The 13,782-nt window shown below is 32.8% G+C and overlaps 1 protein-coding gene across 1 annotated transcript in view; it reads left to right on the top strand.

The window, feature by feature from the left end:
* Positions 1-10,875, top strand: part of ABCA1 (ATP-binding cassette A1) — a 68,993-nt gene extending 58,118 nt beyond the window's left edge. The window contains exons 24-40 of the mRNA XM_088210073.1: positions 766-849; positions 3,061-3,102; positions 3,197-3,293; positions 3,953-4,080; positions 4,199-4,303; positions 5,141-5,287; positions 5,797-6,060; positions 6,144-6,279; positions 7,093-7,172; positions 7,276-7,383; positions 7,769-7,919; positions 8,354-8,490; positions 8,568-8,642; positions 8,736-9,039; positions 9,167-9,300; positions 9,934-9,992; positions 10,101-10,875. Of these exons, the coding sequence (XP_088066199.1) occupies positions 766-849; positions 3,061-3,102; positions 3,197-3,293; positions 3,953-4,080; positions 4,199-4,303; positions 5,141-5,287; positions 5,797-6,060; positions 6,144-6,279; positions 7,093-7,172; positions 7,276-7,383; positions 7,769-7,919; positions 8,354-8,490; positions 8,568-8,642; positions 8,736-9,039; positions 9,167-9,300; positions 9,934-9,992; positions 10,101-10,182 (2,133 nt within the window). The 3' untranslated portion in view covers positions 10,183-10,875. The remainder of the gene's footprint in view (positions 1-765; positions 850-3,060; positions 3,103-3,196; positions 3,294-3,952; positions 4,081-4,198; positions 4,304-5,140; positions 5,288-5,796; positions 6,061-6,143; positions 6,280-7,092; positions 7,173-7,275; positions 7,384-7,768; positions 7,920-8,353; positions 8,491-8,567; positions 8,643-8,735; positions 9,040-9,166; positions 9,301-9,933; positions 9,993-10,100) is intronic.
* The last annotated feature ends 2,907 nt before the right edge of the window (positions 10,876-13,782 follow it).

Genomic DNA, 13,782 nt, shown 5'->3' with positions numbered 1-13,782 from the left:
ACGTATCATTGATCATGAGATCCATAGAATCCCATGGCCAAGATATTATCATGGAATCCTCCTTGTCCCATACTTCAAACGACGAGTCATCCTTTGTCGGTCCCGTTCCAAGAAGGCGATTAAGTCTCCCTTTGCCCTTGAGGTATGTGTAGACAAATTGAGACCATTTGAGATAGTTTTTCCCATCGAGTCTATTGGAGACCCGAATATTCTGCAATTCTCCAATTTTTTGAACAGAGTTGGACTCTTCGAGGGAATTTGAATTGTTGGAAGTAGTGGTGTCGGTGGTTTGGGAGATTGACGTGATGAAAGAAGGAAATCAACAGCAATTAAGACTGCCCAAACGGGAATTAAAGAAGAAGGAGAAATAAAAAACAAGATCAGCAATGAAGGCTGAAAGGAAGATCGTTCAACAATTAAGGCTAAAGAGAAAAGAGGCAGAATTCCAAGAAAAGAGCTTAGAGCTCGAATACCATGTGAGGATATGAAGAAAAGAAAAATCTCTATTTCTGAATTGATAATACATGGTATTATGTAATAAGTTACAAGAGAAAAAAATAGGAAACTAACTCATTCCTAAATAGGACACTAATTTATTAGGAAACTTAACCTCCTAATTCCTCAATTTACAGGATTTCCAATTAATTCTCCTAATTTCTTGCCAGCATGTGTATATCTTGACATCATTATGCAGTTATCAGTTGTAACATTTATTTCTTTTAGTCTTTCAACAAAAACTCAGAGAATAATCCTTGAATTTCATAGGATCTGGATGCCTTCTCTGCAGCAGTGATTGTTAACATTGCATTTTCATTTATTCCCGCCTCCTTTGCCATTCCGATTGTAAAGGTACTTATATCTAAACTTTAGTCAAAACTTGTTTATTATAAGTTATGAGGTTGAATTCACTTTATTTTATTTTATTTTGGTTAACAAGTTTATTTTGTCTTTCCTTAACACAAGTATCTACCTTTATTGGAATTTTATTTTTACTTGGTTTCCATAAACCTGAAATTCATAGTCTTCAGTCATAGAACTAAAGATCGAGATTATTTTATCCTTTGTAAAGTAGATGCTTGCTCATTATGCAAACTTTCTTGTCCTAAGCTGTTTCCACTCACTTCAAAGTGATATAGATCATAAATAGTTCTATTCTGAAGGGCTGCTATACTTCTCTCTTGTCTCATCCATCATCAGGCTCATTTCTGCTATGCATTTGCTCATATTCTCTCACTTAATATTTGGATATTGTACGCTCATGAAACTTTTATTTTGCATGAGTAGTTAATTTCCTTCTTATATATTGTTTTTGGGGAAAAAAATGCAAAAAAAGCTCCTCTTGTCCCTTATGAAGGTGTTTGGAGCAGTCCTCGTAAAGTACTTCTTTCTGTGCTTTAATTTCTGTTCATGGTCAAATATAATCATTTTAAATCTTGTGCATTTAAAATTTTAATTCATTATCTATTCATTTATGCTTATGCAAATGAACAAAGTAGTTGGGTAATACCAATCTAACACTGGATCTTGAGGATTCCTCTCATGGGAGGCATGTCTGCTTCATTTTTAACAATGACCAAGCCCTCCAGCTTTAATTTATAAATGGAAGTAATCCCTCTCTTCCAAGCATCCTTAATTCTGGGTTCTTTCCCCTTTCTTTTGCTTCTTTTTGACGTCTTTGCATGAAAACCCTTGCAACAATGAAGAAGTTCATGCTGTGTTTATTACATAAAACCATTTCCTAGTTTTCATTTTTTAAATTTTTTATATGCATATAAGTTTAAAAAATATGTACAATGTAAGTATATATTTTTTGAAAAGAAATATAAGTATATGTGCATACGCAGAGGTAGATATATGAATAAATAAAAAACAATATGTATAAGCATAGTTATCTGCATAACTCATATTCTAGCTGTGTATTCATATTTCATACATATTATATATAGTACACACGTGTCTAGTTATATATGCATATAATATATACATGTATATGTGCATGTATATACCTATGTGATTTTGTGTCACACATGTGTAGGTATATCTATGTGTATAAACTGAAAACAAATATTCAAACAGTTTTTTGTTTTTGTTCCTGTCATTTGCTTCTCCTTGCACCGGTAGAGAACTTTAGCCTGCATTTGTTACCTAAAAGATTTTTGCAGCTTTTTATTTTTTAGCTTTTATTTCGTAACTTTTATCTCTTGTAGATTCATATGTAGGTGAGGAATGTAACTTATATGTTTTGACATGTATGCTTATATGTTATGTTCGTGTACATTTATGTGTAATTGTGTATTGACATTTATATTTTTGTACTATATATATATTTTTCTATCAATAAATTATATATGCATGAATATGTCTGTATAACTATGTGTAAGCAGAAAAAAACTGTATGTAAACATCATTTATTTAACATTTGTTTTTATTCAACTACCATATATGTTTTCTCTACCATTTTCATTTTAGAAAATAAAAACAAAATGGTTATATATGTATGCATATAAAAATAGATGAAATTATTTGTGTGAATATATATGCTTTCACATATATGCAAAAGTATATAAATATGTGTGACGCATGTGCATGAGTATGGAGCATGGGTGTTTAGGAAATGAAAAAATTATTTTGTTTTCCTGTTCCAACTGTAGCCTATTCACTCTTAACTTATCTCCTTACCTAAATGTCATGTCATTTATATATACTGCTTGTTTCAGTTTCATTATTTTCTTTTACATTGTTGTACCCTGAGGTGAGCTATACATGCAAATCATCATTTTATTAATACCATTATGATGTTTTGCGAAATCATGCCATGATTGTCATCTTGCATTTTTTTTTTTCATTTTTTTCCTGTCCTAATGTCTAATGGGCTCATAAAGGAGCTTGAATATGGGTCATCAAAGTCCCATGGAGGGGACGATATCAATTCAACTAGAGAATTGGTTGCTTCTTTTCCTTTTGGTTGACCACTTTATTGACCTAGAAAAGATTCGACTGTGACACCGAGTGTCTTCTGCACTCACATAAAACTTCACTCTAAGATTATATTTGATGCAGGAACGAGAAGTGAAAGCAAAGCACCAGCAACTGATTAGTGGGGTATGCCTTTTTCTCTTTTGGAAAGAGCAGCTGATCCTTCATTGTTTTGCTCTACTCCTATGATACATATCTCATAACAATGTATCTTGATCAGGTTTCTATACTGTCATACTGGGCATCTACCTACATTTGGGACTTCATCAGCTTCTTATTTCCCTCAACATTCGCAATAATTCTCTTTTACATCTTTGGTATACTTCTAAGTTCTAATTTTTCACTGTATTTCTCAAGCACATAAGACATTGGGTTTACTCCGTGAGGTCTATGAGCTTAAAGCAATCATCAGTCCCAATCCTATTTACTATCCAACTCTCGAGAAGAAGTGAGAGACCATAATCCAAGTTGTATGACCGGGAGTGAAAAAGCTCAATCAATGAACATTCCGACATTGAACTACTTCTTGTGACTAAGCCTAAGTCACAACTTTACTTTCATGTTCTATTGTATTGATGCTTTCGCTCCCCGTTAAGGACACCATTTCTAATGTTTCCAACCCAATCTAACATATCCTGACCATTTAAAGATTCAAAGACATATTGCCATCTAATTGATTCATGAAAGAAGAGGCAGAAATCATGTCTCGAAAAGAGTACAGAGGGAAGGAAAAGGACAGGGAAGATGCTACCAACCAATGGGCGTCTCGAAAGAGAACATGGAACCATCCCCTAATCTTAAATGGAGTACAGGATGAGAGGAAATATATACCTGTTGTTTCTACTCCTAGCTATATTGACTCTACCATGAAGATGACTTATGTTGAGTGTAGTAATATCTGATTAGTTTTGTTAGCCTTTTTTCCTTCTTCTTTGCTTTCATGGTCTTCTTATCATAGGAAGTAATCTTTCTGCAGGTTTAGACCAGTTTGTTGGAAGGGGTTGCTTTTTGGCGACAATTCTCATGTTTTTGGAGTATGGACTGGCAATTGCATCATCAACATATTGCCTTACATTCTTTTTTTCTGAACACAGCATGGCTCAGGTCGGTTGGGATATTAAATTTTTTTTCTTTTTCTTCTTGATCTTTAAGCAATTAAAGCTTAAATTTTATTGAAGCTTAAACTTCTTATGAATGTTAATGTTTTTACTCTTAACTCCAGAATGTGGTTCTCCTGGTTCACTTTTTCACTGGACTGATTCTCATGGTTATGTCATTTATCATGGGTCTTATAGAGACAACCAGAAGTGCAAATTCATTCCTTAAGGTTTGGTTCCTATTTGCTTTTGATCTTTCTTGGTTCAGGAACTAGATGCAAGTACGATAATACTTCAAGTCAATTAAATCTGGCCTTTATGTATGTCGAATCTAAAATATTGGCAAGGATGTTATCTTAAGTCCTATTAGGCCTATGAGATTTTCTTTCTTGTTTTTCAGTACGTACTTAACCTTATTTCCTTTTTACTCATTAGATATATGAATTTGTTGTTTTTAATTTCCTTATGGTCACTGATATTGTCATGGTTCAAATGCATGCTGTGTCTATTTACCGCTAGCTTTAACCATTTTAAGAGTCTTAGAGGGAGGAGTTTCTCCTTTATAGATCTCAAAGTTATAGAGCAAAATTTTGTTAGTGTGAGGAATTCCTTGATTAATATAGGAAGCTTTTGTCTATTTAAGAAGCACATAATCTTAGAGGGAGGAGTTTCTCCTTTACAGATCTCAAAGTTATAGAACAAAATTTTGTTAGTGTGAGGAATTCCTTGATTAATATAGTAAGCTTTTGTCTATTTAAGAAGCACATAATTTGATATGCTTTAACTTTTTCTATTTTTAGATTCATTCTAAACTCATTGGTTTCTTTTTTTTTCCCTTGATAAAAAAGAATTACTGAAGAGAAGTAGAAGTTACAAGAGAGATGAGTAGGATAGGACATCCTTTGGACACAGAAGAACAAGGAGAGCAAAAATGTTCATAGGATTTGTGTTAATAAGCCATGAGTTCATATGTTTTTTAGTTGCATGTTCTGAATGTTTATGTTGGATGTGACAATTATTCTCACTCAAAAATTGGTTTGTCTTAATACTTGTTTCTGCTTTTTCAGAATTTCTTCAGATTATCACCAGGGTTTTGCTTTGCTGATGGACTTGCTTCGCTGGCTCTTCTGCGGCAAGGAATGAAAGATAAATCAACTCATGGGGTTTTTGATTGGAATGTTACTGGTGCCTCTATTTGTTATCTTGGTATGGAGGTAAATTTCTTCCCTCAGTTTTTAGTGATCCTTTTCTTATAACAACTGGTTCAAGTTTCTGTGGATTTTATAATTCATGAGTGGATTATCATGCTGTTCAGTCAACATCATGCTGATGAGATATTATTTTTCTCCCATTACAATCAAACATGTAAATTTAAAACAAGTTTATAGGGGTTAATGAGGCTATCTTTGTTATGTGGACTGTCTCACAAGGCAAAATCTCATAAGAAAAACATATGTTTATTTGAATACTGCGGAAGGGGAAAAAAATCCTGTCAACTTACATTGTTTAATCATTTAGGGAATCTCACTTCTAATGTTTTCGGTTTTGCATGGTGATGCAAATTCCTAATAATAAATAACGGCAGTATACTTTGCCATAGTGGTGGACACTAAAATCATAAGTTCATTTCACTCGGTACCTTTTAAATGCATATACTACAGAGGAAATTACTTTTTGAATATGGCTGTGGTCTTATATGATTAAAGTTTGTTCCCTCTGACAGAGCATTTGTTACTTCCTCTTGACGCTTGGGTTTGAAACTTTGCCTTCCAACATATTGAGTCGAGTTGCAATTAAGGAGTGGTGGAAGAGTGTCAAAGTTCTCCAGCCTGGGAATTCTTCTAGCTATTTGGAACCTCTTATACAATCTTCCTCAGAGCCTGTTGCTCCTGAACTCAATGAAGATATAGACGTCCGGACGGAGAGAAACAGGGTGCTGTCAGGTTCTATAGATAATGCCATAATCTACTTGCATAATCTGCGGAAGGTGCTTAATATTTTTTGTACAACACGTGCTCCTGTCGAAAGGAAGTTAGTTAATGTTCTATAATGACATCGTACCAACTACAGGTGTATTGTGGAGGCAAGAATTATGGAGGAAAAATAGCTGTACACTCGTTAACTTTCTCAGTTCAGGCAGGAGAATGTTTTGGATTTTTAGGGACAAATGGAGCTGGGAAGACTACTACTCTATCAATGCTATCTGGTATGCACATAACCTTATGGAACCAGCACGGATCATATTATAGTTTTTTAATCATACCAAATTGACTGTCTTTTGGAGCAATACCACTTATTTAATTATCGTCAGTTACCAGCATTAGGTAGGTAAGAAAGCATTAATTGATGACTATTTGTTTGGAAAAGTTGGAGTGTGCAAAGCTTATTAAATAACTAGACTTTTTTTTATGTTTGTGCATGATAATATGGTTCTAGCATTAATTATTTGTCTCAGTGTTTTAGTGGTTTCGGTCGCTACTTCATTTTCTTGTTCTTGGAACTATGTTAAGGTCCCTAGTCTGGCATCTAGCTGTTAGTCTAGTTGGAGTAAAATATAGCTGAAGGTTAGAATGGTTTTGAAATTTTCTACCTTCATGATCTATTATGAATACTAGTAAAGGCTCATTAGAGAGAATTCTTCTGATGTCTTTTTGTTTATGGAGAAACTCAACTCTTGGAACAAAATACTGCTTAATTTTTTATTTGCAAAATGACCTGTAAATACATCTACTAGTAATCAGGCCCAATCCTTTAGAAACTGACGACCCACATCACAGTAGGTGAAAGCTACTCCTCACATTCTTAATCAAAACTGAAAATTCCAAATTATCCTAAGAAAACTGAACTGACATAAAACAAAACTGAATACAAAAACTAAAGACAACTGACCTAACTTAATTCTTCTCACTAGTTTGACCAATCATTATTTATGTTCTTGCTGACCCTAACTGTTATAGTGGTTTTGCTGAACCATGCTTATTGTGTGTTTATAATCTTCTTTGTTTATATTCTTCAACAGGAGAAGAAACTCCAACAGATGGCACTGCTTATATTTTTGGCAAAGATATCCGTTCAAATCCCAATCCTGCCTGCCGGCATGTATGTATTAATTGCCTTGTTTATATTTCTGTCCAAATTGAATTCAGATTCAGGTATATCGTTGACCTCCCTAACTTGTTTTCTTGCATCATTGTGCGCACAGATTGGATATTGCCCTCAATTTGATTCTTTATTGGAATATCTGACTGCCAAGGAGCACCTTGAGCTTTACGCAAGAATAAAAGGAGTTGCAGATCATAGAATAAATGATGTATGTATCTCATTTTTAAGTTCATAATTACTTACATTCTTTTTAATGTCATAAACAATTGAGAAAATAGAAGTTCTTTACTTAGTGGTCTTACTGTTAATAGATTCAGATTTGATTTGAGTTGAAGACTGCTTTACTACCAAGACTGTGACTCCTCCTTTTCTTTCTCCTTATGGTTCTAGAGTTGAATACACAAGTTGGATTATCTAATGTATAGTTGCATTCTCATTTGTTCTCTGCTGAAGTTTAAGATTGTATCTGAGCCCTGTCTCATGCACAACCTTACTCCTTTTAATTAAGTGGCAATTTTTTGTTGTTTTTTAGATAACTATTGTATAAATGACTGCCACTTCAAGAACCTCTCTCCATTTTATGATATGCACAGGTTGTTATGGAAAAGTTAGCTGAGTTTGACTTGTTGAAGCATGCCAACAAACCATCATTTACCCTTAGTGGAGGAAACAAACGCAAATTGTCTGTTGCAATTGCAATGATTGGAGATCCTCCGATTGTCATCCTTGATGAGCCATCAACAGGTACTTGAATTTCTGGTATTTTCATGCCAAGCTAATTCTCCTTAGGAGGCCAAAATAAATTATTCTTTTTGGCCTCTATCTCACGGGTGAATGTTGATGTTGTGAAATTGCTTGTTGATGTTGTGTTCATTTTTATGGAAACAAAACATGTCATGTTAAGTTGTTGTGGGAAACTTGTAAGCCAAATATCATTTGTATCAATCTTCCCTGGTGAAGTTTCATTCCATGAACCAAAGGGCACTGAAAAATATTTTTTTCCTTTTATTTTCTACCAAAACCTTTCTGAGATTAGTCTAAATTTTTCATATATTGTTTTAATATTATACTTGTAATTGATTCTATTGAATATTGCTTCGTAAATGCTACCAAAACAACCTTGGTTTTTGCAGCAGCTTACTTAATGATATAATACTGATTGTAGTTGAATGCTTCAGGTATGGATCCAATAGCCAAACGATTCATGTGGGAAGTGATATCCCACTTATCAACAAGACGAGGAAAGACAGCAGTCATTTTAACTACCCATAGCATGAATGAAGCACAAGCTTTATGCACAAGAATTGGAATAATGGTAAAAATTTAATATAGACCCATTAAATTGGGGAAATATTCCATGTTTTCAACTGATAAAACCAGTGTATGTTTTAGGTTGAAGGCCGTCTTAGATGCATTGGGAGTCCCCAACACTTGAAAACACGTTTTGGGAACCATCTTGAGCTAGAGGTATTTCGTCAACTGTGACTTTCAACATGTTCAATGCCAATGTTCAACATTCTTAAATCTTTGCTAATTTATTTTCTTCATTTTTGTGCTTAGGTTAAACCTACTGAGGTCAGCTCTGCAGATTTAGACAACCTTTGCCAAAATATTCAACAGTGGCTTTTTGACATCCCTTCACACCGGAGAACCTTGCTTGATGATCTTGAAGTTTGTATACGGGGTACTGACTCAATTACACCAGACAATGCATCAGCAGCAGAAATTAGTTTGTCACTAGAAATGCTAACTATTATTGGACGCTTGCTCGGTAATGAAGAAAGAATAAAGACACTTATATCTTCAACACCTGTCTGTGATGGGCTGTTTGGAGAACAGTTATCAGAGCAGTTGATTCGAGAAGGTTTGTGTTAATTTTTGTTCCTGTCATACCTTAAAGATAGAAATTTGTTTGGAACCATTTATTGACTTGTCTTTTTCTTTTTGGGTAATTTTTTCACTGTTTTTGCTTGCCATCTGGATTTGTGTAGGTGGCATACCATTGCCGTTATTCTCAGAATGGTGGCTAGCCAAGGAAAAGTTTTCCACAATAGGTTCATTTATCCAATCTTCATTTTCTGGTGCAATATTTCGGGGGTGCAATGGATTGAGTGTTAAGTACGAGGTAAACAATACAACTTCCAGCTGTATATAATAAATTTGCATAGAATTGTCGTTAGATTCCTGCTGAAATATCTTAGAATAACTCCAGTCTTCAAGGAAATTCTATAGTACTATTGCTGGTTAAAAATATATTCATGTCGAATTAAACTGGGAAACTTAAGAGTTCTATTATTTCACGATCAACTATTGTGATTCAAGTTTATCTTAGTTTGCTTCATTTCTCCGCAAGTAAAAAGAAGAAATGTGCTTTACTCATTTCTCAGTTCATTTTCCATTCAATTCTTAGTCAATTCATAATCCTGAAATTTTTTGTCAACCTTAATATACATAATCAGAACATAATTTGTTGGATTCACATTATGACTACTATTAGAAGTGAGAGTTTATTAGAAATCAAATGGGAAATGAAAGCACATTCAGTTCCTAATCAATTCATAATCCCAAAATTCTAGATCAACCTTAATATACATAATCAGAATAGTTTGTTGGATTCACTTTATGATTACTATGAGAAGTAAGAATTCATTAGAAATTCAATGGGAAATGAAAGCACGGTTGGTTAAAAAGTTCATACACGAAAATATAGATATTATTCTTCAGTCTCTTTATTAAGCTATCTACAATTTGATTTCAGTTGCCATATGGAGAGGGCCTTTCACTTGCAGATGCTTTTGGATGCCTAGAATGGAACAGGTAAAACACAGAATTTCTCATTTTCTCTAAATCTTTTCATTGGTTCACTTCTTTTACTGTTCTACAGTGATTGATTACTTTAACTGATTTTTTTTCAAAATTTTACAGAAATCAATTGGGAATAGCAGAATACAGTATTAGCCAGTCAACTCTGGAAACAATATTTAACCATTTTGCAGCCAACTCATGATATCTTCTTGTCCAAGTAATTGGCTTGTAATTTTTTTCGAGCCATTATTTGTGGGAAGCAAGAAAAGGGAGCCAGGAATCAAACGTCAAATGCTGCCTTCTTCTCCCGTCTGTCAAAAACATTCTCACCACTTGTAAATGATAGAAAGCATAGGATCTACAGACTTACGAAGTTCTAAAACATTGAAATTCATATTGTCTAAGTCTCATGCCATGAGCCGGCACAGCGGACATGATCCTGCAATCACCCATAACTTCTTGCCACTGCATCAGCACATGCACAATGATCTTGAAGCTCAAACTTACTGGGTGCATTGACCCAGAATCTATTAACAGGGCCTAATCTCACTGGGATAAAAGATTCATTTCATGGGGCGTGTGTTGCGTGGTTGGATCAGTAATGGGCTGGCGTGAGGCCTAGGAAATTGACTTTCGGACCTGATGTCATGAGCCTTGACCGAAGGCCAACCGTACAAGAAGAACTATTATTTAGGAGGGCCAGAATTTACTAGACCCAAGTCCATTGTACTTAATGTTAGGCCCAAAACAAAATGGACCACTGGTCCGAGTTTATTTGGGACAAAGACCACCCACTTATTTTGGTATAGAAATCTTTGATGAATATGTTATATCCTCGTCTACATATTTTTGTGTAGAAATCTTGATTGCATGAATCATGAATTTTATCCCTCAACTTCTGAATGCTTCTTGGGTGAGACAAAAAGGGATTAGATCTAGAACAAACTTGGAATATAATAAGTCAACAAATTTTACAAAATATTCGTTGACATTCTTTGGTGGAGCAGAAAAGTAAGAATGAAATTTTTTATTGCTCGAAACCCAAGTCAAGACTCGATTTTCTTCCAGTGGACTATTTCAGAGCTTGAATTATATTTTCTAGGAACGTTGCACAGTTTGAATTTCTAGCTGGATGTGAAATTTTTTTAAAGGCATTTCAATTTAAATTCACTAGAAAAAATGAACTTCCAGAATTTAATTGGATTGTAAAGTTGATCCAATCAAAGTCGAACTTAACTTCTAATTGAATCAAGCACAAATTGGTTGTGAATACATCTACTTTGATGTCAAAGCCAACTGATTCTTTATACATTCGGCTAGGTGGCAGTCGTGTAACCTCATCCTTATCTCCTTAGTTTGACTTCGTATTTGTCTTTCTGTACTTTATGCTCAATTGTCGGGATTTCCAAAATGAGAAGGAGAAAGTTTGGTCTTCCTATGAATACATAAATATTTATATATATATATATATAAAATGTATATTAAGACCGTCCGCTACTGTTGGAAAGCGAGAAATCAATTGCCCCAAAGAGTCGCCAACAACCCCTGTTAACGTTCCTGCTTAGCGTACTAACGACCGAAGAAACTTATGCAAGTACAATTGCACACGTTACCCAAACACTGAATGCTTTTTATTATATATTTACGTCTGTGTATGTACACATACATATATGTGTGTGTGGAAAGAATATCTTGACATGGTATTTGTTCATGATCATGACAAACAAAAATCCGACAGAAAGCAGCTCCTGTTACTAACTTTTTGGACCCACCAAAGAAAAAATGAAATTTATTTGGTCAATGAATTTGAAGTGAAGAGGAGTAGTTTTGTTGTTATTTTAATTTGATGGAATTCAAACGTCAATTATTTATCAATCATTCAAGGTGCCTCGTAACTTCCTTACCCGATCTCAAAAATTCTGACATTTCATGTCACTGCAGAATTTCTCTCTTCTCTTCCTAATTACATTATTCACTTGCCGACATTTGCTTACTTCTATCTTGATCGAGTTACAGTTTAATTTTTCTTGTTATTTTTTAGCAAAAATATTTGGTCCCCAAAATTGAAGTTCATAAAACTTAAATGAATCCATTATTATTAGTTGCAATTGAAAAAAAAAAAAAAAAAAAGGAAAAGAAATCTTCATTAGCTTAAATACAGTGTGAAAAGCGTTGAATATAAATTTGACTAAATTAATTATTAAATCATCTCCCATGAAATCTGTATGTAATCACAGTTAGCTGAATTTTATGATGAAGACCTGGTTGTGATTTACTTAGTTAGGCGTACGTGGTCGATTCCAGTTTTAAAATTGACACCCCCTAATAATTAGTTTAGATATATAATGCTCTATGCATCATTTCATAATTTTATAAGATAATTATAAGCTCAAATAATAGTTGCTTAGCAATATATGGACTATGGATATAATATTATAATGTCATGTGTCTATTGTCAAGATATATTTGGCATGCATATGCATTCTTGGCAATTATCTAAGACTTGGTGTAATTATTAAACCAAAGAAAATTTTGCTCTTTTACAAAGAGACAAGAGAGAGAGAGAGAGAGAGAGAGAGAGAGAAGTTTCAAAACTTTTTATCTTTAAATTTTAAATTATTTTAAAGAATAAATTATCTCATATATGAGATGATGCCCACCATTACTTTTGCCAACTTTTATTACAATTACTTTTAATTTAATACTAGTAATTTGTATTTTCACTAGATGGTCATAGTGAATGGTTTTACTTGCACCTTCATGTATTTGTGTTTATATAAAATTCAAATATTTCTATTTATGAAGAATTTAAACATAAAGATTGCATTCCGTTTAAATATATCACATTATTTTTGTTTGATTTTTTAGTTTTAATTTAATATGTACGTATAGTTATTATTTATCAATATGATGCATACTCAAGTCAATTCTACTAATTATATCTTCAATTTCATGACAATCATGGATTTATATTTTCATATGTCAAAGCATAAATTATAAAAGTGTTTAATTTAAATTAAACATTAAATTAACAAAAAGTTACAATATTATTCTCATTCAAATTTTCATGTTTGGTATATATTTTACAGAATTAAAATCTAATTGAAACTTAACCTATTTATATACGAGATCCTAATATAGGACTATAATAACATTAAATTAGAGGTTGGTTCAAATCTTAATTTGAATAAATAATAAAAATATAACATAAATATTTTAAAAAATAATAAATTTATTAATAAAAAATAACAAAATATTATTATAAAATAGTACAAGACTAATTATTTATAAAAAGATTAACAAAATCTGATAGAATGTATTATACATTCACGAATGTTATAAAATATTAAAATATAAAGTTTGATAAAAATATATGAAAAACTGATAACACAATCATAATAACAACCCCAAAACATAGCTCATAATAACAATTTCGTAGAACAAAACCTTTCTCCCCAATATAAATATAAAAAATCTTAAAAACAAAATGCATATTCACAAGTCTTGATGAGACTTTATAATAAGACTTTCTCAAAGTACAATTTTGTGGTGAGTATATGTGCAATCACCAAGCAATTAATTCTTTCTTACAATACTCGAATTTATGAAAATATAAGTTTATCATTATAGAATTGAATATAAAAAGAATTCATTAATTACCATCAAATGCAATAGATAGTAATTAAATTATATATATATATATAATAAATAAAATACAAAAATGTAATATATTAAAATCAAACACAGCATTTTACTATGGAAATTCTAGATATTGATTTCAAAATGCATCAATCCACATCGT

This window comes from Carica papaya, chromosome 8, assembly GCF_054855325.1.
Source record: "Carica papaya isolate Zhongbai chromosome 8, ASM5485532v1, whole genome shotgun sequence".
Taxonomy (NCBI): Eukaryota; Viridiplantae; Streptophyta; class Magnoliopsida; order Brassicales; family Caricaceae; genus Carica; species Carica papaya.
Note: the sequence above shows the minus strand (reverse complement) of the source record. Positions and strands in the feature narration are given on the sequence as shown.